Source organism: Salvia miltiorrhiza, chromosome 1 (assembly GCF_028751815.1).
Source record: "Salvia miltiorrhiza cultivar Shanhuang (shh) chromosome 1, IMPLAD_Smil_shh, whole genome shotgun sequence".
NCBI lineage: Eukaryota > Viridiplantae > Streptophyta > Magnoliopsida > Lamiales > Lamiaceae > Salvia > Salvia miltiorrhiza.
In genome coordinates, this window is record NC_080387.1 from 28847384 (window position 1) to 28872621 (window position 25238).

General features: G+C 40.6%; 5 protein-coding genes and 1 pseudogene across 5 annotated transcripts; 2 read left to right on the plus strand and 4 right to left on the minus strand.

The window, feature by feature from the left end:
* The first annotated feature begins 66 nt into the window (after window positions 1–66).
* Window positions 67–622, plus strand: LOC131018546 (60S ribosomal protein L31-like; annotated as a pseudogene).
* Window positions 623–771: 149 nt separating this feature from the next.
* LOC131018536 (putative clathrin assembly protein At1g03050) lies at window positions 772–3057 on the minus strand. Its single transcript, XM_057947254.1, has 2 exons — window positions 2186–3057; window positions 772–2098 (listed from the first exon to the last, which is right to left on the minus strand). The coding sequence occupies exons 1-2, from the start codon at window positions 2808–2810 to the stop codon at window positions 1038–1040; spliced, it is 1686 nt and encodes a 561-aa protein (XP_057803237.1). The 5' UTR covers window positions 2811–3057; the 3' UTR covers window positions 772–1037.
* A 702-nt stretch (window positions 3058–3759) lies between these two features.
* Window positions 3760–8199, minus strand: LOC131018549 (peroxidase 43-like). Its single transcript, XM_057947266.1, has 4 exons — window positions 6394–8199; window positions 6145–6330; window positions 5910–6072; window positions 3760–4292 (listed from the first exon to the last, which is right to left on the minus strand). Exons 1-4 carry the CDS (start codon window positions 6613–6615, stop codon window positions 3880–3882), a joined length of 984 nt encoding a protein of 327 aa, XP_057803249.1. The 5' UTR covers window positions 6616–8199; the 3' UTR covers window positions 3760–3879.
* Window positions 8200–10936: 2737 nt separating this feature from the next.
* On the minus strand, window positions 10937–12879 carry LOC131018566 (vacuolar iron transporter homolog 4-like). Its single transcript, XM_057947283.1, has 2 exons — window positions 12798–12879; window positions 10937–11715 (listed from the first exon to the last, which is right to left on the minus strand). Exon 2 carries the CDS (start codon window positions 11652–11654, stop codon window positions 11034–11036), a length of 621 nt encoding a protein of 206 aa, XP_057803266.1. The 5' UTR covers window positions 11655–11715; window positions 12798–12879; the 3' UTR covers window positions 10937–11033.
* Window positions 12563–17660, minus strand: LOC131018557 (uncharacterized). The gene is made up of 2 exons (XM_057947275.1): window positions 15558–17660; window positions 12563–12876 (listed from the first exon to the last, which is right to left on the minus strand). Exons 1-2 carry the CDS (start codon window positions 17294–17296, stop codon window positions 12867–12869), a joined length of 1749 nt encoding a protein of 582 aa, XP_057803258.1. The 5' UTR covers window positions 17297–17660; the 3' UTR covers window positions 12563–12866.
* Window positions 17661–17909: 249 nt separating this feature from the next.
* Window positions 17910–18473, plus strand: LOC131005760 (uncharacterized). The gene has a single exon (XM_057932827.1). The coding sequence runs from the start codon at window positions 17910–17912 to the stop codon at window positions 18471–18473; it is 564 nt and encodes a 187-aa protein (XP_057788810.1).
* The last annotated feature ends 6765 nt before the right edge of the window (window positions 18474–25238 follow it).

Genomic DNA, 25238 nt, shown 5'->3' on the forward strand with positions numbered 1-25238 from the left:
CAGAATTTAGGTTTATTCCACCAACCCTAAGCAGAAGGCAGTTTAGGTTTAGGAGCAAAGACGAAAATGGTGGAGAAGGGTAGCAAGGTGAGGAAGGAGGAGGTGGTCTTTAGGGAGTACACCATCAACCTTCACAAGCGCCTCCATGGATGCACCTTCAAAAAAAAGGCTACAAATGCTATAAAGGAAATCAGAAAGTTTGCCCAGAAAGCCATGTGAACTACAGATGTGAGAATTGATGTCAAGTTGAACAAACATATTTGGAGCCGTGGAATCCACAGTGTTCCGAGAAGGATTCGTGTCCGAATTGCAAGAAAGAGGAACGATGATGAGGATGCCAAGGAGGAGCTCTACTCTTTGGTTACCGTCGCCGAAATTCCACAAGAGGGCTTCAAGGGATTGGGCACTGCCGTCATTGAAGAAGAAGAAGAAGACTAACTTTTTTTTATTTTGCTCTACTCCAGGATTTTTATGTTTAGTGATTCTTCAATTCAACCTGTTTTGCTACATTTGTACGACATTTGGAATTCATTCTGGTACTATTTACTGTGTTTTTTTTTTGTTTATTCACTATTGGATTGACAGGAATTTCCTAGTTTGATTCTAAACAATTGATATAGCATGCAACATGTTTGATGGAAATCCTCAGTGAACTATGTGATAAATTTCGAGATGCGGTTTTGCAATGCCAATGCTTCTCGAGTGTCTCGCATGCGTCGAGCATAATCAATATGAATCATAGAAACTTGTGCTGCTTTCCTCAACTCACAATTCATCAAGTAAAAGATGCTAAAATTGAAAACTAGGAACCATCAAAAACACAATCTTGTTTCCCTTGGTGGGAAAAGAACAAGTTCATATTCTTCCAACAGATGTCTTGAAGCAATTTTGTTCTGGTGGTGATTCTTATCTAACTGGTGTTAGATACTCTCAAAAAAATCACTAGTTGCAGAATTTTCTTCATAGTTTCCGGCTCTCTCTTCACTTCATCTGTGTGTGTAGTTGGAATGTTTATGCAAAACAATCTCGGTAGAAGCTTACCATGCTGCACCGTAAACGTTTGGAATGTATTGATAAGAGTTGTATTGTTGCAAATTTGCTAATCCTACTTGTCCATGCATGCCGTCTCTTGTATATTGCTGCCACAATAGTTGCTCTTGTAATAACAACCGTTGATTCCTCTCTAGCTCAGACATTTGCACGTAGGCAGGTGGCGCTATGGCAAGAGAAGCTGCAAAAGGGTCGTTGTGTGGTGAGTAAGTGTTGGATCCTGGTGATGGTAGTGCCGGCAAGGCCTGTGTGGCAGACCCTAGTGCCACGCTGCTAGCACTTCCGGTGGCATAGAAAGCTCCTATGTGTGCCATTGTCCCATATTGGTACATGCCATCAAGAATCAATGGATCAAAGCCTTGAGGAAGAGATGGCCTCTGGTTTGACAGATGACTGGCAGACTGAACTAGCGCCGTCTCCCAATCCCCTGATTCGGAATCCTTGAAGGCTTCCCACGGCGGGATTGTGCTTGCAGGAGCAGTTGTGGGCGGATAGCCATCAAACAAGGCTAAAGCCAATTGATCCCCTAAATCTTGAGGCGTTGGGGCGTCGTCATACAGGTTCAGTAGATCACCTTCTTGTTGAGTTTGAGTTTTCTTATCTTGTTGTGGTTCAGGAGTGACGTTTACTTGGTCTGCTGTTTCTTCCATAATTGGTGACAAGGCTTTTTGAGGCTCTGTCCACACTTGTTCAGCGGGGCCGGGCTTTGGCTCAATGGCCATCCTGGTGTGCAGCATAGATGATTTGTGGCGAATGAAGTCGTTCATCATGTCAAGTTTTGGCTGGGAGATCTTCTCAACGTTAGGATAGTCGGGGAAACGCATGATTCCGGCAGTTTTGCACCAGTTGTAGAAGCAATCAAGGTCGTCGTACTGGTTGGAGACGCAAGAGAAGATGTCGTGGACTTGCATCATGTCAGGTACGTCCATCTGCATAAAACGCTCTATCAACGTCCCTAGTATTTCTGTTATGCAATGGTAGATTTGAAAGCTTTCTTTCAAAATGGGATATAGTGCCACAACCACAATTCTGTTATGCTTAGCACCACCTACAACACAAAATTTATAAGCATCTAACAAAGATTACTCAAATTTAGGTACATTTTATTAATATATGATTATGAATATACATATACCTGTTGGCCTGCATGCTAAAAACCTCTCAAGAAGTTGCATGAGATGATCAGCCCTGCAGAAGACGGCCTCATTCTCCATCTCAGACACCAGAGGAGCCCTCACCACCACGGCGTCCTCTTCCTCCTCCACCTTATAATCTCTGCCCCTCTCCGCGTGGCCCTGCATCCTGAACTCGAGGAGCTCGTCCAAGTACAAGGCATACGTGCGGACAAACGCAGAGTAGTCCCATGCCTTCCTTGATGAGTCCCGAAAATCACACATGTTGAGGAAGCGCGTCCCACGCCTCGTGGTGAAGAATATCTCCTGCTCAAAGGCGGAGCCGCCCTGGGAGAGGAGGCGCTGGACGAGCAGGAGCGCTTTCAGGGCCACCACCCAGTTCTTGGTCCTGTTGAGGCGCCTGGCAATGATGCCGATGCATGAGTTGACCATGGCGTGCGAGTAGCACGTAAGGCTGAGGATCTCGGCCACATAGCACTGGTTGGGTGGGTTCTGGCCATGGCGGGTGGCTTTGACGATGGCAACTTCGAGGTCGGAGAGGGAGCTGCTACCGGCGACCTTGGCCAGGCCAATGCTGGTTTGATCCTTCACTGCTCCGATAACTTGTCTGATCTTGCTCGGGGCCATGCGCAATCCAACGGTGATGAACTCTTATTTGCTGAGATTGATTGATTCTTCAACTTTTTTTCACTTGTTCAGGATGCAAGAATGAGGATCCAATGTTGTGTGGAACGAGGGGCGGAGAAAGAAGAAAGGAGAAGAGAATTACCTTTTTCGATTCAAGAATCAAAACAGGTACAACTCCTGTTTGTTTCTTCTTCTCTCTCTGTGTCTCTCTCTATCTTCCTCACAATCTTCTTCATCTCCTCTTTGATTTTTGGTTATTTGAGTTTCAAAAATTGACCTCAAATTTAGCATGAAATCCGGACGCCCAGTGGAAGTCAAGTTTGTGGTACAAATACAAATACTATTATCATTCTTTATGGAATAACTCTAGGATATTTTGAGTCACTTTACATGATTACTGATTAATGGGTAATCTCGTCTTTTTAACTCCAGCTAAATTTGTGATTAAACACTAATTAAATGCATTAAATTGTGGATACTAGATTTGTATGTTCTAAGTAATTAAAAGAGTGACTAAAAACAACAGCAAAAAATGGTTTCTCGTAATTATGTTTGGATTTTATGCTTTATTCTATGACTCTTTTTCATTAACATATACTCCATATATTGATAAAAACGAAACAACCCAACCAAATATGAACATGACCTGTAAAAGGGAGAAGATAATTGTATCATATTAGGTAAGGTTTTGAATAATTCTTTGTTTAGTGTCAATAATTCCTCACCTATTCTGACGCTAAGACCGAATCAAACTTAACCACATAAATTATGAAAGTTTGAAGTTGTGATAACTTTTTGAAAAGACAAATCTATAATAAAATGAAACTAATACTATTAAGATTAGATCGATTTCGTTGGCAATGAAAGTTCTAACGAGCAAAATAAAGCCGACCTAAACTGTGGTTTAACGTTTTCTCAAGGAATCTTCCAATTAAAAAAGAACTTAGCAGAAAGCAGTATGCAAATAAAATCCATACAACTAAATGTTTAATCCATAAATACAATTTACAAAATATGATGATTTATTTGAACGAAATTCCCTAATTGGTGGTGTCTCATTTATAATAAATCAATCGAAAGTTGCACAAGTCCGCCTGATGGTGCCCTGCAGTCCGGTGAGCACGCCGATCCTGCCCATCCTCACCATCGAGTCGGCGAAATCCGACTCGAAAGACGGCGCGAACAAGGGCGCGAAATAGGAGTCGATGACGGCCTTGGTGGCGTCGTCTTGATAGAGGGCGGCGTCGGACTGCAGCACTGCAAAGCCGCTCCTAATATTCTGCAGGATTTGGCTGTCGAATACTTGCTCGCTACCCCTGTCGATCGGCAGCCTCACGTTCACGTCGCCGTTTTTCGGACACATCGACTTTAGCTCCGGCAGGAACGACGGGTTTATCGACGGATCGGAGCCGCCGTCGGCCGGGAAGTTGTAGAGTCTGTTGCTCATGAAGAAGCATGCGGTTGTGCCGATTGTGTGCGCACCTGAAATCCCCCAAATTAATTGCTTTCGTCAATTTATCACTAACAAGATTGAAACTTTAAACCAAGAATTTATTCAACAAGTTATAAATTTATCGCATATATATACAATCATGCAAATATAGTTCTTATTTTAGTTTTTAACCACAAATAATTTTTTAAATCATGCAACATAGTTCTTAAAAAAACTTTTTCATTTGCTCATAATAAAACTAAATCTGTGTCTACAGGCGGACAAGACTCATCATGATCTAAACCCGTAGGACCGACATTGGCTATTCATAATCATATAAATAGTTTCTCTTTCACATAAAAAGCGATTAAAGTAATACAAAAATATCTTACATGTATATGATAATGGTTTCCAATATTGCGTGTGGTGATCATCACAACTTGCATCTTTATTTAATTTTCACATGCCCGTCATGTATCAATCCTATTCTAATTAATTTCAGTGCTTTCCTTTTATGGCCCATCATTATAATTATGATCACATGCATGGACATTATCATCCCTAATTTTTCCGTAATTATTAAGTTGGGATTTTGATTATAAAGATTTGGGAATTTCCAGATCGGACCAATTGGATAATAAATCGGACGTTTGTTATATTTCAAATTATAAATGTGTTAAATAGATAACCAATAATATAAGACCACCGTCAGAAAAATAAAAAATAATAAACAATAAGAAGAAAATGCGCATATTAATATTTTGGCTTATAGCTCCTTTTACTTTGTGCCATGTACTTTAATTTTTAATAGTAGTGCCTAAAAGCCCAGAATTCATTAATTAAATTGAAGCATGGAAGTAAAAAATTAGAATTTAAAATATAGGAGAGGAAAAATTCAAAGAAGATGAAGTTTGCCTTCTCACTACAAAAAAGTGTGGCGGATGCCGACGGAAAGAAGTCCGTTGTTACCCGCCAACGGCATCTCCGACGGCGTCACATGGAAAACACATCTTCAAGTGAAAATGAGCGAAAAGAAAATAAAACAAAAAAATTACAAAAAAATAAAAACAAAATAACAATAACTTTCTTCCGTTTTAAGAAATATTTTGTGTACCCAAGTTTCTACGAATTCGAAAAAATATTCACAATTTTTGTTTTCTATTAAAAAAATTCTCCAATTTTCAGCGTTATTTTAAAGAAAAAAAAAAAAAAACCACAACGTATTGTTACACTAAATTTAATAACATAATAATGAGTTACTTTGTTGGATTCTTAGGTGGAATGACATTATTTCATATTTGAGTGAGCCTAAAAATTCCAAAAATCCAGCGAAATAACTCATTATTTTTAATCGAATACTATTATATAACAAAATATTTTTTGAAAAATACTAAAAGATGGTGCCGCAAATTAAACCTCTTAAAACATTTAAAGAAGCACGCAAGGTCTCAGCTATCAACCATGATTAACTCTTAAAACATGATTAACATGATATCTGAGAATTGAAATTGATGGCTTTAAATTAATTTGAGTAGAATGAAAATATATAGTTGGAAAAGAATAGAAAATGGCATGGAGTCATTTATCTAAGACTGCGTACCGACTATAACACCCACAAAAGTTGCATGCCTTTGCTTCTCTTCTAGAGAGAAGAGAGAGAGACGTACCACTAAGGACGACCAGATCCTTTTCTGTGAGACCTTTCTGGAGAAACTTGGTTTTGAGGGTCTGAATAGAGTCGGTCGCATCAGGCATATTATCTGCCGATTCTACATTCGAAACCACACCATCTCTCCTCCCCGTTTCCACCTCATACGACGCCCCTTTCGCCTAATCAACAAACTTAATTAATCAAACTCATATACATAAACATGACTAATTAGAATTAGAAATATTACTTACCAAAAGTAGAGCTTCTCTTGCAGCCAAAGCAAGTATATCCGCACAAGAAACAGTTCGAGGGCACAAGGCCTCCAGCTCAGCCTTAGCCCTCTCCACGATATCAAAGCCTCGCACCCCTTGATGCCCAAACGCATGCTTCTCATCGCTCTCCGCCCCATTATCGATCAGAATCGACCCATCGCAACCCTAATTCATCATCACCATTATTAATAACTTAGTTAATGCATGCAATGCAAGTCATATACATACCTCAACAAAGCAGTCGTGGAAGTGGAGCCTCAGCAAGACGGCGGGGCTGGTCTGGTCGGAGGCGGCGGCTTCACGGACTACGCCGCCCACAATGGCCTCCACGTTCGGGCAGCTCTTTGCGTAGAACCCCACTTGAAGCTGCGCTGCCACTAAGTAGCTCATCTTCAACAAAACCAATACCACAAAAACCCCCATTTTATTGATGATAGATATATGGAGCATTACATATATATATGTTAATTGTTACATATATATGTATATGGCCAGACAAGGAAGGGACTTCTCTTCTCTGGAAATTGATGGCACTGCTGTTGTAATTAACTAAGATGTGGATCGAATAGAGCTGTTAATTTATACCAATAATTCAATGCATCAAATCATTTTTTAAATGGATATTTACTGTAAATTTTATGTACGTTCACTGAACTACCAAAACGATACATGCTGCGCCCACACTTCATATTAAAAACATGCTACGTACGTATATTCTAATTATCTAAATAATCTCAAATAAATAAATAACACCTAAAACTATATTCCATTGTCCACAAAAACTTGTCCTAATTGGTCATTTTCGTCCATCCACAAAAATTTATCCTAACACTTTTTTATGTCGACCTTCCATAAGACAGATTTTCATGAATGAAGGGAGTAATAAATAAATAATTTTCTTGTAAATTAAAATTAATTATAAGAATACATAATTTAGAAATAGAATTGAGAGTTAATATATAAAACTATCCACTTCCATATTGTAAAGATAAAAATTGTCCACTAAGATAAAAATAATAAAAACTGTCCACTTTTTGATTGAAAAGACGGAAATACCCTCCTTTAAAAATATGTACTCTCTCTTTCTCTCCAGGTACGCATTCTCTCTTCTCTCTCTCCACTCTCTTTCTCTCTCTTCTCCCTTACGGTACACTTCCTTCCCCCTTCTCTCTCTCTCTCTCTCTCTCTCCCTCCCTGCATTCGAGCTCAGATCGCCGGCGAAGCACCGCCGCCTCGGCCTCGTCGCCTCCGTCATCTCCTGCTTCGCCCCCTGCCGTGAAGCGCCGCCACACCAGCCAGTCAGAAATACTCTCTCTTATCTCTCTCTACGCTCTCTCACTTCTCTTTCTCATTTCATCGGCCTCTCCACTGCCTCCGCCTCCGCCGCGTCCTCCACATCCTCTGCCTCCATCCTCCGCCGTGTCCTCCGCCGCGTGTTCTACCTCCGCCTCCATCCTCCACCCGTCCTCTGCCTCCCCTAAATTTCTGTCTCTTGTTCGCCTCCAGCCACGGGCAGATCTCCTCGAATAACTTAGGGATTTGCAAGGATTTAGAGAAAATTGTTTGTTTTGGGGGTGATTAACAGGCGGTGGTGTGGTGGTGAAGGAGATGGAGGGTGCGGTGGAGAAGAGGCGGGCTTGTCGCTTCTCAAAGAAGACATGTACACGATGATTCAAGCGAAGGCGTCGGCGGAGCGACCGAGGCTGGGGAAGCTCTACGCCGATTTGTTCAATGCAGTGACGAGGCTGGACTACGGGGCTCAGGATAAGGATATTATTACGGGAGAAATTAAGAAATTGGTCAAGTGAGGGATAAAGATTGGAGTTGTGGTGGTGGCTGCGTCTCCAGAATTAAAAGCTCGTTATAGTTGTCAAAGACGACTCATTGAGTTTGAGGGGAAGATGTTTGACGATTTGTCTAAATGAAAGTATAATTAGATTTTATTTTATTTTTTCTTTTTCTTTTTTATAAACATGTTTCTATATATATTTTTTGATTGATAAATGGTTTTGAAATATAAATTATGTCTAAAACGATAATATGATAAGTAAGCATCTTTGAAAAGTGATTTTTTTGTATTTATTTTTAATGTTCTTAAATTCACAACTAGATCTATGAATTCACAATTTAATGTTCTTGAATTCACAACTAGCTCGATGAATTTACAACTTAATATTCTTGAATTCACAACCAAATCTATGAATTCACAGCTAAAACTCGAATTCACAACCAAAATAAATTACAGTTTTAATTGTGAATTCAAACTTTAAAAACTCAAATTCACAACTACTTGAATTCACAACCAAAATAAATTCTAGTTGTGAATTAAATTCAGGTTGGGAATTCGACTGATTGTAAATTCACAACCAACATAAATCTGGTTGTGAATTAAATTTTGGTTGTGAATTCGTTTGTTGTGAATTCACAACCAAAAAATTCTAGTTGTGAATTAAATTTTGGTTGTGAATTCGACTGGTTGTGAATTAAATTTTGGCTGTGAATTCGACTAGTTGTGAATTCACAAACAAAAAATTCTGGTTGTGAATTCTCAATTCACAACCAGTGTGAATTCACAACCAAAAAAATTTGGTTGTGAATTCACACTGGTTGTGAATTGCGGGATTTTTTAAAGCGGTGATGTAAAGTAGACATTTTTTTAATTTTTAATGTGAAGGGTATTTTGGTAACAGTGGCCATTTTTTAAGTTTTTTATTTTAGTGGACATTTTTTATTTTTACAATATGAAAGTGGTCATTTTAAAAATCCACTCTAGAATTGAGGCTATTAATTAATATGAGTTTTCGTGAAGTCTCGATTTATATTCTCCACTTACTATATTATACTCCCTCCGTCCCACTTTAAATGATCTAAAAAGATTGAGCACGAAAATTAAGAAATGTGTAAAGTGGTGGTGGGACAATCCAAAAAGAAGTGTTAAAAATCCAATTTTATTTCTAAATTTGGGTTGAGTTATTTAAAATGGGACAACCCAAAATAGAAATTAGGTTGTTTGAAGTGGAACAGAGTAATTCATTGTGTAATTTAATTGGGTTAATAGCCAAAAAATACACGAACTATCATCAAATTTACAAATTGCACATGACCTTCAAAAATAGCTTTAGAATACACCACCTTTTGATTTCATTGCAAATTGCACACGACGAAAATTCCAATTAAGATTAACTTTGACCGGCCATGACGTGGCATGACACATGGCATTTTTTACACGCTGGCAAGACACGTATTCAAAACGACGTCGTTTTGAATAGAAATTAAAAGTTGTCTTCTCTTTTGATATTTTAAAGAATTTCCTTTAAAATAAAAAATAAAAAAAAATTGAAGAACACCCCTCCGCTCCAACACCGAGTCCACCGACCTCCCAAAGCCAGCCCCTCTCCGACGCCCACGATCCAGCCCACCACGCCTCATCCTCGGCAGTGCCAAAGAAGCGGTAACTATAAGTTAGTATCGAGGTTCCGAGAAGAGGAGCATCAAGAAGAGGAGAAGCAAGCTTCATCAGTTAACTTACGCCGCTGCCGCTTCCTCCACCGCCAGGAGCGCCGTGGCTGCAGCTCTCGCAAGTCTCTGTAGCTGTAGTACCAGTGGCGGCGATGGTTGGGAATAAATCTCTCTAAATCGTGAGTCTCGGCCTTCTAGATCCCCAAATCACGGCCCTCGCGAGTCTCTCCACCGCCAACACCCTAGATCCCCAAATCGCGGCCTCCTGCCCGTCGATTCCCGGCGACCGCGCAGCCGGAAGGCTGCCGCCGCCGAGCCCAGCCGAAAGCCCCCCTTGTCTCCAATACTAATTCCCCTTCTCTCTCGTCTGCATCTTCAATTCCAGAGTTTGTGGATACGCAACAATTTCAAAACCTCTCACTAAAATCCCAAGTCGGAAATGAGGGAAGCGGAGAGGCTCGGTATCCGGTAGTTGCCCCTCTCTATTTGCCGATGATTTCCCCAATTTCATCAAAGTGAATAGAATCACCTTTAATGTTTATACCACACCTGCTCTACACCACCACCGCCACCACCGTTTCCCCTCATTTTCAGGAGGAAGCCGGCGGCCGAGATTTGGAGAAGCGACGCCTCATCTGGATTTGGGCGGTTCGCCGGCCCAGGAGAAAGGCGGCAGGCGAGATTTGGAGAAGAAGGGGTGAGCGGCGGAGGGGAAGGGTTGACAACATCGTTATTTCCTTTTTAATTTTTTTTATTGAAAAAAGCTTCACAAAACGACGTCATTTTGTATGATCGCCGGCGTGTCCACGTCTGCAAATTCCGGGAGACACGTCATCTAAAATTTAAGGGATGGTCAACGCATGTGCAATTTGCAATGAAATCAAAAGGTGGTGTATTCTGAAACTATTTTTGAAGGTCATGTGCAATTTACAAATTTGGTGATAGTTCGTGTAATTTTTGGCTATTAACCCAATTTAATTTAGAAACACACGAGTGTCAATGTTATTCGTACTAATTTGTACATTAAATGAAAAGGAATGCAAACTAAATATGGTAAAAGTGCATATTTTCTTTTTGGGTGATTCCAACAGCTGCCATCCGTGCATTGCTTTGAGGTTTTTTCCTTTTAAGTTAACTTCTTTCTCTGCGAGAACTTGTACCATTTTTTATGATATCATTTTGTCCTTCGCCAACCACATTAAAAAAAATTAAAGATATTATTAGGAGAATTAGTGCATCAAATTGCCGTCCCAGCATAGTTAAAGATAATATAGATTCAATTTGTGCTTGAAAGAGAATTTTTTAGACCTACTTGCAAGTTAATAGTTCGTTTTATTGCGTTGAAATTATTATAAATTCCTAAATAACTCTGTCAACGAGTAAATTGGTACGACAAATTTTCAATGACATCACATTTCCATACCGCTAGCAGCAAGTAATTTAGAGAAACAAACAGCAATTGCCATAGCCATCCAGCCTCCCACCAGCACCCTAACACAAGAAGAGCCCACCTGACTGCGGCTTAGCGCCGTCCCAAGGCAGCCAGTCGCCAGCAAGCCCACAGTGGTGGCACCCACCATGACCACAGCTAGCCTAACACTATATTCAGTTATATAAGCAGCCACAAGAATTGGGGCGAAAGCGCCCACTGAAAAGGCGAAGCATGATTGGAGAGCAGGTTGAAAGGGATTGGCTGAACCATCTCTCTTCATCTGAGCTATCACTACTTCCAACTGAGAGGAGGCATAGACTAGTTCCCCTATCGCCATACTGCAAGCACTAGCAAAAATTCCAGCCAAGAAAGTGAGGATCACAACCCTAACTTCGTCTTTAACAACTCCAACCCCCATCATCAGTGATGCAACGGATACAAACCCGTCGTTGGCTCCTAGCACAGCAGCTTGCAGCCATTGTGCCCTAAGTGACAAGTCAAATGCTTCTACTTCAGGGACAACCCTAATGTTACCATGGTTTTGCTCTGCATTCTCTCTTGGGATCGTAATCTCCATGTGGTTTGGGAAAGCCATCATAGAGAGAGAGAGAGAGAGGGTGGGAGGGAGTGAGGAAATATAAGATGGTTGCTTGAGGATGCTGAGTATGAAAACGAGGGGTATAAATAGAGAGGTCTGACAATTTTCAAATATATAAAAATTAAAACATATATAAAACTTTAATCCACATCTGTGTGCTTTGGTCGACCTAAAGATATTCAATCAAAAGAAGCATATAAAATGAAGACCAATATATGAAGATGGATGGATGCATCACAAAGCACTTGCAAGAATGGAGAGTTTTGGACAACACACAAAAGGGCAAGATATTTAATATGAACAAGAGTGTTATGCACACACTAAGTGGGGTGATAAATCGTTAAAATATTTCAGGGAGTGTGCATCCCACACAAAATCCACAAGCTTCATTAACATATTCATATAGTGTGTTCATATATATATATATATATATATATATATATATATATATATATATAACATGAAGCTTGTGCTCTGCTACATGAAGCTACACTTTTCAGGTATTGACGACAATAATCGTCTCGTCTAACAAACTCAAACTGCTAGAGACAAATACATGAAAGATCTAATAGGCTCTTATTCTTACTTATTGATGCAACAACACTCGAACAAATATTTGCTTCCAGCCTACAATATGATTGTGGAAGCAAATTCTACATCCTCATAACAATGTACACTACCGTCGACTTATTCTGAAGGGGTCAGTAGAGCAAGGGCCATGTGTCACTTTTCATGGATCCGTAGTTAAGAATATGAATTAGATATATACATATATGTATATGTGTGTATGTATTAGGAAATGTCAATGTTTTTTTTAATACCATTGTTAGATAGATGAAGATAAAATATAGGCTACAGAAACTTTCTCATTTTTTCTGTTCCTCCACGGCTGTTGTATTCTCATATTAGCAAACAACGGGGGTTCTGATCCAAGATAAAAGGCTATATACATGAACTCTACTCATCGCCAGATAGCCACAACATTAACTATTTCTACTAATACAGACTTCAGATGAAACATGCTATCATGAAGAAGCAAGAGGCTGATATTGCCAGCTTAACTCGTCAAATACTACATGGATTTGTCAAAACAACAATGTGCACAGGGTAGTCAAACAAAAATAGAGCAGCAGGAAACAGTACCCTTATTACTCTAAGCCATTTTTACAGTTTCTGCCAAGCCACTGAAGGATGCCCCCAACATTGGATTCATTAAATTTTCCTGCACAACAAGAGCAAAACTATGACATGACCATTCTCCACACTTTCCGACCACAAAATTGTTGAACAACTTTGTGAGATCACTCTGCTGAAATATCGCCAAAAAGATGCCTATTCTACACACCATTAACATACAGTATCATACAACAATATCATATGTCGGTTTCATGTCCTTTCACAACATACAGTTGGATCCTAACAAATATAGTGGAAAAGCTTACCACACATGCTTTTTTATTATGTAAAATCGTGTGTGGTGCATATTACTAGGTGAATAGTTGTTTTAGATCCATGACAAGTCAAAGCCTGGAAGGTAAAGCAAATATATAGTGGATGTATAACAAAATCAAACTTATACATCTGCAACTTGAGCACCCATGTTAATTGTTAAGTCTTTCAAGGTCCTAACTCCTAAATCTAGTGATACTTCTTACAGTGAAAAAGAATTGTGTAACAAGCCCCACAATGCACTAAATGAGGGGATACATAATTTTCCATAATGCTGAACACATTAAGCATAGTGATAATATAGAAACTTCTACGAACAGTCAAAACATTTTTCTTTATAAGTCAATATAAGCTCTTCCATGTGAGCCATACTAATAAAGCAGATCTTTGTAAGGTCATTAGGTCATATTTGGATAGGAGATATCTAAAAAACTCAACAATGTTATCTTAAGCTGCTCAGAATGTCATAAAGATCTCATCATGGACTTGTTGAATGATATAAAATGTAGGCACAAGTATATTACATAAAAGAGAGGCAGAAATTGAAAAAATAGTGTGCTTGTGTTGGCCTAGTGATACAGTGGTTAATGCCTTAAGCCAAAGGTCTCAGGTTCGAGTACACCATGGTGCGGTCTTTAAATTTAATTGTTAATTTACCACAAAAAAAGTTTATAAGAAAACAATAAATCTAGAAGTTAATCAGTTATGCATCAAAGACTAAGTCCAGTCGATTTTCTTTCAGTTTAACATGGTTAAATAATACTTACGAAAACTATGCTGAAGTATGTCTTCTCCGAAACCCTCTTTATGGGGACATTGATCCAATTTGTAGAGTTTATGACTCGATTGATCAACATTTATCAACTCAGAATCTCAGATTTGAGAGTTAGTCATAACTCGATGAAATAACAAATAACTGTTACAGAAGTGCATACTGTGAGACAATGCATTGCAAAGAATTATCACATGACGCAGGTGATTAGAGGCACGGACTTTTGTGCAACTGGTATTAGGACCTTAACTTGCTTGACATACTAATGGGTTCAACTTCTTCACAAAAATTAGAACTCAACTTGACCTAACAAGTACAAAAATTGAAAAGGATCCAGAACTTTCATCTGAAATTTTTCATGTCTTCAAATAGTGAAAAAAAAAAACATTTATGTTATTGCTATTTTTCACAAGATACGCTAAAATTAGAAATACAACTACCTATTTGTTCTTAGTAATTTAACATCTCAGAACCACAACCCACTCCCTTGTCCAGTGAACTACTTCTAACTCGAACCTTACATGTGAAACTCCTTCTCCACCAATAATTGAGAGACCCAAAGCAAGAGCCACTAGTTTGGTGTGTTGAAAGACCACCTTGTCTAAAAGCTCATACAAGCAAACTGCCTGGAAACTTTTTGCTTGATCTAGAATGGACTCCAAATCTGATGGGAACCCAACTTAAATAATACACAAATTGGACATCTAATTCACAATGAATTAACTGTAGCTGGAGTGCATGATAAGGTTCCCAATTGAACAAATGAAAATGTTTTAAGGTTCAAAATAGTTCTTGTTCATCTCAATAGAAAGTGAAGAAAAGAAACCCTACAATTTTCTCTCTCACCACTTCCTTTTTTTCTGGTATCGTGTTAGTTTCTCATTGTGTGAGGGTGTTCGACCTTAGACCTCAAGTCTGTGCTACAGAGGACCAAACAGTAGCCTGTGCCTCTTCAAACTCTCTTCAAATTGTTTCAGCTTTATATTGCAACATATACACAATTGTTTGCATGATTTAAAACATACACACACGTAGGGCTTCATAACAGTTCTTGTGATATAAGAACATAATGTACAAAGTACTGAAATTAGAAGATTTAACCTAAAGAAGAGAGGCCTACAGAAACCAAAGCAGGAAAGTCAAATTAAAGCGAAAAAGAAATAATCAGCATGACTTTTTCCTAGTCCTAATAACTTATTTTCCCACGAAGCTTTTGAGGTGACAAAATCACAAGGGAATGGTAAATTGATTGCTTAAATGTCAAGTCATGGTCTGCATCCCATATATCCCTTAAATTTTCCATAAATACCACATACAACGTCAAAGATACAAATTCTAAGAAACTCAACTTCCTATCAAACTAAGCATGTCCTAGAAATAAAGGAAATCATACTTAAGTGGTCTCCAAGACTAAAACCCAGTCTAATAACACATATTATCCTTTTAGATTAGATATAGATCATAGAGAGATGTTATTGTCAGCAAACACAGATCCTCTGCATAACAAGCAAAAACCAACCGACCAGAGAGCCCATTTAAAGAAGCAAGAGCAACTTTTGTTGGAAATTCCTATGCTTATGATGGATGAATGATTACAATAAAGGAGAAGTAAGCAACATAAGAGCAGTCAATAATGCACAACATACACTCTATTGCCCAAAGAAAGAAACTAAATTCATTACCTGTTCACTGTGGCATCAACAGTAAAGGAGTCAAATGAAACATCAGATAGAGTCCTAGATTCCACAGAGCAATTAGTAGTTAATCTTGTAGCAGAGATGCCAATTTTATCCCGAAAAGCATTAGAATGCAGTTTAGCTTCAGAATTTGAGCTGGAGTTGGAACTCTTCACCCTCTTAGCGTACTTAAATAGATAGCGGTCTGTGGCATGAAAAGTACCATAATGCAAGAAACTCGAGTCAATTTTGGTGCCTGGTATTCGTTTTACATATTTCAGATGATAGCGATCCTGCTCTGTCTCAGAACTGCCACTCAGCAAAATTCCTTCAGTCTTACTCTTGACTAGAGAACTAGTATTAAGGTTCGCAAAATCAGATAGACAAAACTCAGAGTTGAAGGTCACTCCATGGTTACCATAAGGGATGCTATCACCAGAAACACCGATCAGGCCATTCATTTGGAATACCTTCTTCTTAAACCTAGAGCGCTTGTAAGTTATAAGGTCTTGCCCAAATCTACTACCATCCGTGCAAGAATTACTTTGTTCAATATTTTCACAACTTGGATCCTCTGATGTATCATCACCACTGGTAAGTGAACACCCAACCCAAGCTTCATCCGAGCACTCAACCCCAGCCTCATCTGAATGCAAGTTCTTCAATGCTGCTTGCAGGCTAGATGTTGATTCAGAAATTTCAGTATTCTCATTGTCTATTGACCAGATTTTTCGCTTTCTGTCCCGCCTATAAGGTATCAGTCCTAGGCTTAATCCACTTAGACCAATACTTGAACCATTCACAGCACTATCAGCACAGATGTCAAGCTTCTGATCTCCATTGCATCTTTTTCCTAAACTGCATCTTTTATAAGACAAACCTTTCCATTTCCTAATCTTCGAACCACCCACATCATTGGAGTTTTCCAATGGCACACCCCTCAAAATTCTTGGTGAACTATTTATAACTCGATGCAGTTGAATTGCCAACTCGGCATCATCTACAACTTCAGTTTCACCACTACAATTTGAACTCCCAGCCTTCAAACTATCCTTGTCATTCTTAGCAAGCAAATCACATGTACCATCCACCAAATCACCCTCATCAATCGCCTCCTTGCCCCTCCTTGACACTTGATCCTTGGCCTTCACCGCCTTCTTGACCTTCTTCTCCACCCCACACTTTCCATTCTGCTCGGCATTCTCCAACAAATCTTTACCCTCACCCTTTTCTTTTAACCCACCACTGTTCTCACTTCCCAAAACCTGAACCGAATTCTTGAGCAATTCAGGCACCCAGCAATCCACACAAACCCTAAACCCCTCAAACCCAGCTCCCAAATAACACCAAGGTGTGCATTTCCCATAATCCCTAACACACACTTCATGAATTTTGCGTTGACAAACTCTGCATGTGCAAAGATCACCTGAACTTCCCGTTGCTTGGAAGCAGTAAGGGCACGTTTGGCCCGAAGAAACACTCCTGCGGCATTTCCTGCAGAGGAGCACTATCCGCCAAACGCTGTCCATCGGGTGGAGGCGGTCCTTAGGGTTTGATTGGATAATCCGGCGGCCGCAGCAATGGCAATCGGACAAATTGGGCTGATCACGGGTCCTCTTCTCCGTCGCCGGCAGCGGCGTGCTGGTGGCGGAGGAGGAGGAGGCGGAACTGGGGCCAGGTTTGGGCTTCGGATCTGTGATAAGAAGCTTCTTGGAGGGGGAAGAAGAAGAAGAGGCGGGTGCCATAACTGAAAAGTGATGGAATTCAACAGCAAATTGACAGTTCCTTGTATTTGAACTTTGGAGAAATCAAGAATATTTTTGCAATCCGTTTGCTGGCAGAAGAGATTGACGGTGAGGAGAAAACTGTTTCATGGAAAATAATTTTGGTAGTTTACTGCCCACCGAAATTTGGCAGGTGAAGAAAAAAGAGGGAAAATTCTTCTAGGGTTATTTTATGATTTGAGGAAATTCCCCTTTCGGAAATCTTGAGTTTTATACCTCTATCTTTTAACATCTCTCTAACAAGTTTTAACCTAAGGTTTTAAGATATGAGCAAATGAATTCTCAGCTCACTTTTGGAGCGGCTTCGATTATATTCAAAACGTGCTTACTAAATGTTTAAAGATATGAATTAACATCGTAAATAACTTTATGATTCTAGATATTCCTTCTTCTTTTTTTAAGATTGATTCTAAGAATCTCTCAAAATAAAAAAAGATTGATACTAAGAAATATTAACACGTGCTTATTGCCTTACAAAATAATTAAAACTAGAAAGACAATCTATATGGATGAACTTTGTAGATGAATTTATAGTTCTTCAAATTGGCTCTTCTCGGTTAATTCTGCCTACAAAATGGTGAGTTGTGCTGCCTGTCCCTTGTCGGCTAGCAGACAAATCGAAGAGTGGAGTCTCATTTGGAAAGCTCCTGCTACATACAAGGCGATCACAACAGCTTGGAAAGTGTTGAAAGGGAGAGTTCCTACTTGTGACAATCTTCGCAAGCGACAAGTGATTATCCAGGATTCGGAGAAGCTTTGTCTCTTCTGCAAAGGGGCAGATGAAACCATCGACCATCTTTTCTTCGAATGCCAGGAAACCGATGAAATTTGGAACCATATTTTACGATGGGTGGGGAAACAATCAGCTAGACATCATAAGGCGAAAGATCATCTGTTGGCTTTTGTTAACCTTGGAAACAAGAAGGACGCTCCTTTTCTTCTCGGAGTTTGGATATGTACGATTTGGTGCCTTTGGAAAGGGAGAAACGAATGTAAATTCAATCAAGGTACGTGGAGCAAAGAGAGAATGACAGCGGAGATCAAGAACAGGCTTTGGGGGTGGAGGACAGCTTTCAAGGTGTCTTCCTCCCCTCCGGATTTCAGGCGGTGGTTTGTTGCGGTGAACTTGGATGGTTAGTTGTTGTTTTTGAGGCTTTCTGTTTTTGGGCCCTGAGACCCGTTTTTTCCTTCCCCCTTTTTTCATATTTTGTACTCTGTTTTTGCTTTGGGTACTGCTGGTACCTCAATTTATTTATTTTCTTTTGCCTGATAAAAAAAAAGATGAATTTATAGTTCTAAAAAATATTAACACGTGCTTATTAATTATTGCATGAAATAATTAAATATAGAAAAACAAAATTAGAATGTGCTAGACTATAACGAATAAATTAACAATCAGCTTATGTTTAACCATACCCATCCTTTGTTCATTTCATAAAAACATGAAATAGCAAATTAAAATTAAGACCATTCTCACCCTTTGTTCATTTTATAAAAGTATGAAAAGAGAAAAAAATTAAGAGGTCATGGTTTTCCTTAAATAAACATAGATCTTACTCATTCAAAACAATTATCTTAAAAATAGCAGCACAATATCTTTATATATATAAAAAGCAAAGTAAATGTAAATAATTTCAATTGCAAGGATATAATTGGAATTTATGGGAAAAAATTAGAATCACCACTAAACCACTTAAAATTAGTTGATTGCAAAACTGCCGGCAGTTTAATTCCTCTAAACAAAATAAGGTAGTTCAATATCTCATACAACAAAACTAATTCAATTTCATAAAAGTAATTCAATATTATCAATATTAAATGTTTTCCTTTTTCAAAAAGGTAATATATATATATATATATATATTACATAATTGAACATTTTTATTACGCCCCAAAGTGTTCTCTCTCTCTATACATGTTGAACTAATTAAGGTTAAATTGCGATTTTATTAAGAAAAAGAAAAAAAGAAAAACCTAAAACAACCCTTGAAAGCACAAGAAAAGCAGACTAAGGGCCGAGCCTCATTAAAACCTTTCCATGGAAAACCCAAAGGGAAAAACCATGAAAAGGAAAAAGAGTACCCGTCTACTGGAAAATAAAAACGAAAAAGGAGAGAGCGGAAGGGAAAGTTTCCGGAACTCCGGCCTAACCATCGTCCCCAAACAATCCCGGCTCTCTCCCCAACAAAGAAACGGAAACAAGAGCAAAAAGGCCGGTGAAACGCCATCGCCAAAATGCCCAAAAACAAAGACCAAGTGACACGGCCAGTTAGACGTTGTCGCCGTAGTCACCAACACAAGCCAAAGAAGAGAGCTACACGGCCGGTGAGACGCCGTCGCCGATAGCTCCCAACAAGAAAAGAACAGTCCACCAACAGGGATCACACGGCCGGTTATACGCCGTCGCCGATAGATCCCATCGAGCGGACCCAAAAGCCTGAAAGTTTCATCCGGTGAGACGTCGTCGCCAAAAACTAACAAAAGAAGAGAAACCATACTAGAAAAAGAACCGAGCTCGCCAAGGCAGAGCCGACGAGGAAAGGCAGCGGCACAGGCGCAGCCAGCCCTTCCACCGAACGCCACTCCTGTAGAACCATCTCCACTCGACCAATGCAGACCAGCGAGCCAAGAGCAGGCTCCAGGTGCTCGACGAAAAAAGAATGCAGACCAGCGAGCCAAGAGTGCGACGAAGGACACTCCAACCGAACCCAGAACAGGCTCCAGGTGCTCGACGAAAGGTCCCAACGACGCTGAACACCCAACCATCGAAGTCGAACAAAAACGCAGCCAAAAAACTAAACTCCACGCAGCACCTCGGCGTTCCCGAACTCCACAACCGGCGGGCTCCAGCAAAACCAGAAACCATCTCAGCCGAAGACAGCAACCTCCTGAGACTATCCGAATGTTCAAGAAGAGCAGCCGACAGCAGCGCGAGGCAGATCTTCCAACTCCGAGCAGAACAAGCAGGCAGATCGCACCCCAACCAGCAAGACAACCAGAGCGACAACATACCATTCGAACAATCATCTCAACCGGATGTGGCTATGAGTGGCCATATCCAGATTTACCGCAACCTGAATTTCCTCAATGGCGTGGGGCCACCATCCTTCCTCTCTCGCATAGTTCGCCATAATGTCAGCAGGTTTATTTCCTTCTCTATAGATATGAGACACTTGAAGTTGAAAACTAGAAAGAATGCTCAAAACTTTGTTCCAAGAAGCCACGAACCGCCAAGGAACCGCCGTAGAACGCTCAGAAAGCAAATGAACGATATACGTTGAGTCCGACTCTACCCAAAGATAATGCCAGCCCCGGTCATGAGCTATTAAAATGGCTTTAATGACAGCAAGGAGTTCAGCTTCAAAAGCAAACCCCACTCCCCCTTGTAATGAAAACAACCGCGGACCCAGCTGAAGTTGTCCCGGAAGACACCACCCGCAGCAATGTTTCTAGGGGAGCCCATCGCCGATCCATCAGTGTTAACCTTGATCCAAGGGGAAGCCGGGGGCCACCAATGCACCGTTATAAACTCCATCGGAGGTGCAGCGCGCGAACCGACCCCAATAGCTCGAAGGATCGAATATTTCTTCCAAGAATTATTCATATGCCCGAGCTTAAAGTTATTCTCCATTTCTTTGTAAGACACCTTTACCAGACGAATGATTTGTCGATGATCAAATTTTGCATTATCAAAGATGCAAGAATTCCTGAGAGACCAGATAGCCCATAACATACCGATGATACCCGCTCTCCAATAGCAGTCCAACTGAGAACTCAGTTTATGGCTCCAAGCACGAACAAGGAAACTATGAATATCTGGAGCCACAATAGCATCAGTGAATTGAAACCAAGTTAAAAACTCAAGCCAAATAGTACGAACTTGGCTGCAAGACCACAAGATGTGATCAATGGTCTCCTCCGCAGCGAAACAAAAGACACAATGATTGGGCATAATCATTCCGTGTCTGATCAGACGATCATAAGTCGGCAGACGTCCATGAAGGACTCTCCAACAGATTAAAGAACGACGCACCAGAATATAAGGTTTCCAAATCCAAGAGCCCCAGCTTACTTTAGGAAACCTATGGCAATTATTAGAAAAAGCGAGAGCAGCAGTGACAGCGCCATGCAGAGAAGGTTTCCAAAAGCGAGTGTCCTTATGATTGCCAAGAGGGATAACCAAGATGTCGGCAACAATTTCCGGATAATTATTAATAAACTCTTGAGTAAAATGCCAAATACCATCATAAAAATAGTCACTCACCGAATGGCCGAGAAGATTCGCAACAAAATGAGGAACACGACATTTTTCAATGATCTTATAACCTAACCAATCGTCGCACCAGAAGTTCGTGGAAGTCCCATCACCAACATAGCAATAAGAATTATCCACCAGAGCACTAACCTCATCTCTTAGACCCAGCCAAACCGAAGAAGAAGCAGAATCACACCTCATCCTTCCAAACACATCCAAATATTGAGAATGAAGCATCTGGAATCCAAAACCCTTGCCACATATAACCTTCCAAGCCATCTTCATCAGAAAACATTTATTCATAATAGAGAACGAACGAACACCCAAACCCCCTTCCTCCTTAAGAGCGCAGACTCGGCTCCACGCGACCGAGCAAGACGGAGATTTCATGATATCCCCAGTCCAAATAAAATTTCGACACTTCTCATCAAGCTCATGTATCAAGGATCTCGGCCACTTATAAACCAACATAGAATGAGTCACAGAGCTCTGAATAACAGATTTGACCAAGCAAAGACGGCCAGCCATGGAAAGAAGGCGGCCTCTCCATCTGGAAAATTTTGCCACAATCCGATCATGAATCGGTCGAAAAAAAGAAGCTCTGACACGACCATGAAAAATAGGCACTCCCAAGTAAGTGAAGGGAGCCCTTCCGCACATGAAGCCCATCTCCCGCAAAATAACACGCTTTGAGACCGCATAAGTCTTGGAAGAGAAATAAATATGCGACTTCTCATTGCTACAGACCTGTCCCGACATCCAGCTATAGAAGTCCAGAATCTTCTTAATTGTCTTAGCATTTCTAACAGAAGCCTTACAGAAAATCAGGATATCATCCGCATATAAAAGATGGGTGGGAAACGCAATATTACGAGTCATGTACATAGGAGTCAGATGACCAGAGGCAACACAATTGATGAACAGGGAGCTAAGGACATCTTCAGCAATGCCGAACAGGATGGGGGAGAGAGGATCGCCTTGTCTAACACCTCTCGTGCAACCAAAATAACCATGAATCTGACCATTGTAGAGAATTGACAATCTGGCAGAATGTAGGATGATGTCGATCCATTTAATAAATCTTCCATCGAACCCGTAAGTTCGAAGCACATTCAGCAGAAAATCCCAACGAAGGGTGTCAAAAGCCTTCCTAATGTCGATTTTGCAGGCCATATTCTGACCACGCCCCGTGCGACGCATGCAGTTAAACCATCCGATCCCAGAAGAATACAGTCATGAATAGAGCGACCCTGAATAAACCCAAATTGATTCTGAGAGACATAAATCGAAGCAACAAAGCTGAGTCTACCAGCCAACACTTTAGAGATAATCTTGAAGAAAAAGTTGCATAGGACAATCGGTCTCAAGTCCGACACCGAAACCACAATCTTTTTCTTCGGAATGAGAACCATTGTGCTCGAATTGCAGCCCGTAGGGAGATAAGATCTAAGAAAAAAGGCGCGGACAGCCCTCCAAATATCATCCTTAACGATATCCCAGCAAACCTGAAAGAATTTACCAGAGAACCCATCAGGACCTGGAGAACTATTAGAATCCATGCCAAAAACAGCAGCAGAAATTTCTTCATCAGTAGGGATAGCCGAAAGAATGGCATTATGCTCATCTGAAACAACATGATCAATAACTGCCTCAATAGCTGTAATGTCAACGTTAGAACCCGAATCATCAGTAAACAAATTTGTGAAATAATCCACAATATGTTCCCCAATACGGTGTTGATCCAACTCCATATTCCCATCGATCATCAAAGACTGAATCTTACCAGGCTTATGTTTATAACGTAACGAAGCATGAAAGAAAGTAGTGTTTCGATCCCCATCATTTAACCAAGACACCCGGCTTTTTTGCTGTAACAGATTGCTCTTCTGGGAGAGCGCCACATTAATATTAGCATGTGCTTGTATCTCTTTGTCAAAAAGGTCATCCGTATAACCTTGGGAAGAAATACTCATCTGGATATCCATCAAATCTTTCTGAGTAGCAGCCACAAACTTGTCAACATGTCCAAAAGTATTTTTGTTCCAGTGCTGCAACGCCCGTTTAAGCCGTTTGAGTTTTGCCATAACCAAAAAAATCGGGCACCTAACCTCCAAATCTTGAGACCAAGAATTACCCACCATGCTCAAAAAACTGGGATGAGACACCCACATATTGAGAAATCTGAAAAAACGACGGTGCCTTTGAGGTGGCAAGCAACATTGTAAAACAATAGGTGAATGATCAGACGTAACCCTAGCAAGATTCTGAGTGTGAACGAAGAACCAAAAATCCGAGAAAGAATCAGAATACAGGACCCGATCCAGCAGAGACTCAACATGATTTGACATGAAACGACGACCTGACCAAGTAAAATGCAGACCCACAACAGAGGATTCAATAAAACCAAGGTCGCTAATAAACGAGCAGAAATCCCGGCAAGAAATCCGATCAGGCATACGGCTGCTGACTCTCTCGTGAGCTCCCTTAACCGCGTTAAAGTCGCCTATGATCACCATACTACCCAAAGCAAAACGTAGCAGATCGGCCCAAAGTCGCCGTCTCTCCACATAAGTCGAAGCACCATGAACCACCGCCACACGAAAATCCAAAGAATTCCAAGAGCAGTCGGCAATAATCACCTGGTCAGAAGAAAAAACCAGCCGAAAATCCACATCAGGGTGATGGAAAATCCAAATATTAGAACATTTGTCTTGCCTCATATTTTGATGACCAGGTAGGAGATTAATAGAAGACCAAAAATGAGAAGTTTGCTTTCTGAAATCCGACTTTGGCTCAATAATACCAACAATCATCGGCGAAAAATTGTGACAATGCTCCCAAAGGATACGTTTGGATTCATCCGTGAAACCACGGACATTCCAAGTAAAAATATTTATCAGAAAAAATTACTCAGATGCGGCGTTAGCCGCTTCCACTTCATCAGCCCAGCTTTGCGACGCAATATTACTCATCGAACGAGCACTGTGAGATCCGCTAAAATCCACCACATAATCCCTCGGTTGACTCCCAGCATCAAACGATGCTTTAAGCTTGCTGTCAATCAACAAAACCGAATCCGGATTTGGCATCACCGGCGGCTTCCTCAACCTGTTTTTGATGCCATCATCAGCAGGAAGTTTCCTGTCAGACTTAGGAGGCCGCCCACGGGGCCTTTTAACTTGTTCTTTAGAAACCAGCTCACTTGCCCGTTGCCCTTTAATATTGTTCTCCAGAGCAACCATTTTCTGTTGTCGAATCTCCTCAGCTTTCTGAGCTCTGGTGTCCGGATCGACTACGATCTGTTCCGGAAGCTTTGGAGACATTGGCCGGTTAGACTCCGTCGCCAATGTCTCATGCGCTCCAGAATTCCTGGTATCCAAAAGCCCCGCGCCCAAAGCTGCTTCCTGAACAGAAACAGACTGTCGAACATCTTCCCTTAGTGGTGGAAAAACTGATCGGTGAGCATTCTCCGCCAACCTCTCCTTCGTTCCAGAAAAAGCTTGAGATTTTGGCTGTTGTGACTCCGTCGCCAAGGCCTTGTTGCAATCATCCTGTACCGAATGCGAATATTGTCCAGAGTTTGTGGAGACTTTGGCCGGGACGCCGTCGCCAAGTTCTCCTTCTCGCCAGGACTTATAGTAACAGTCG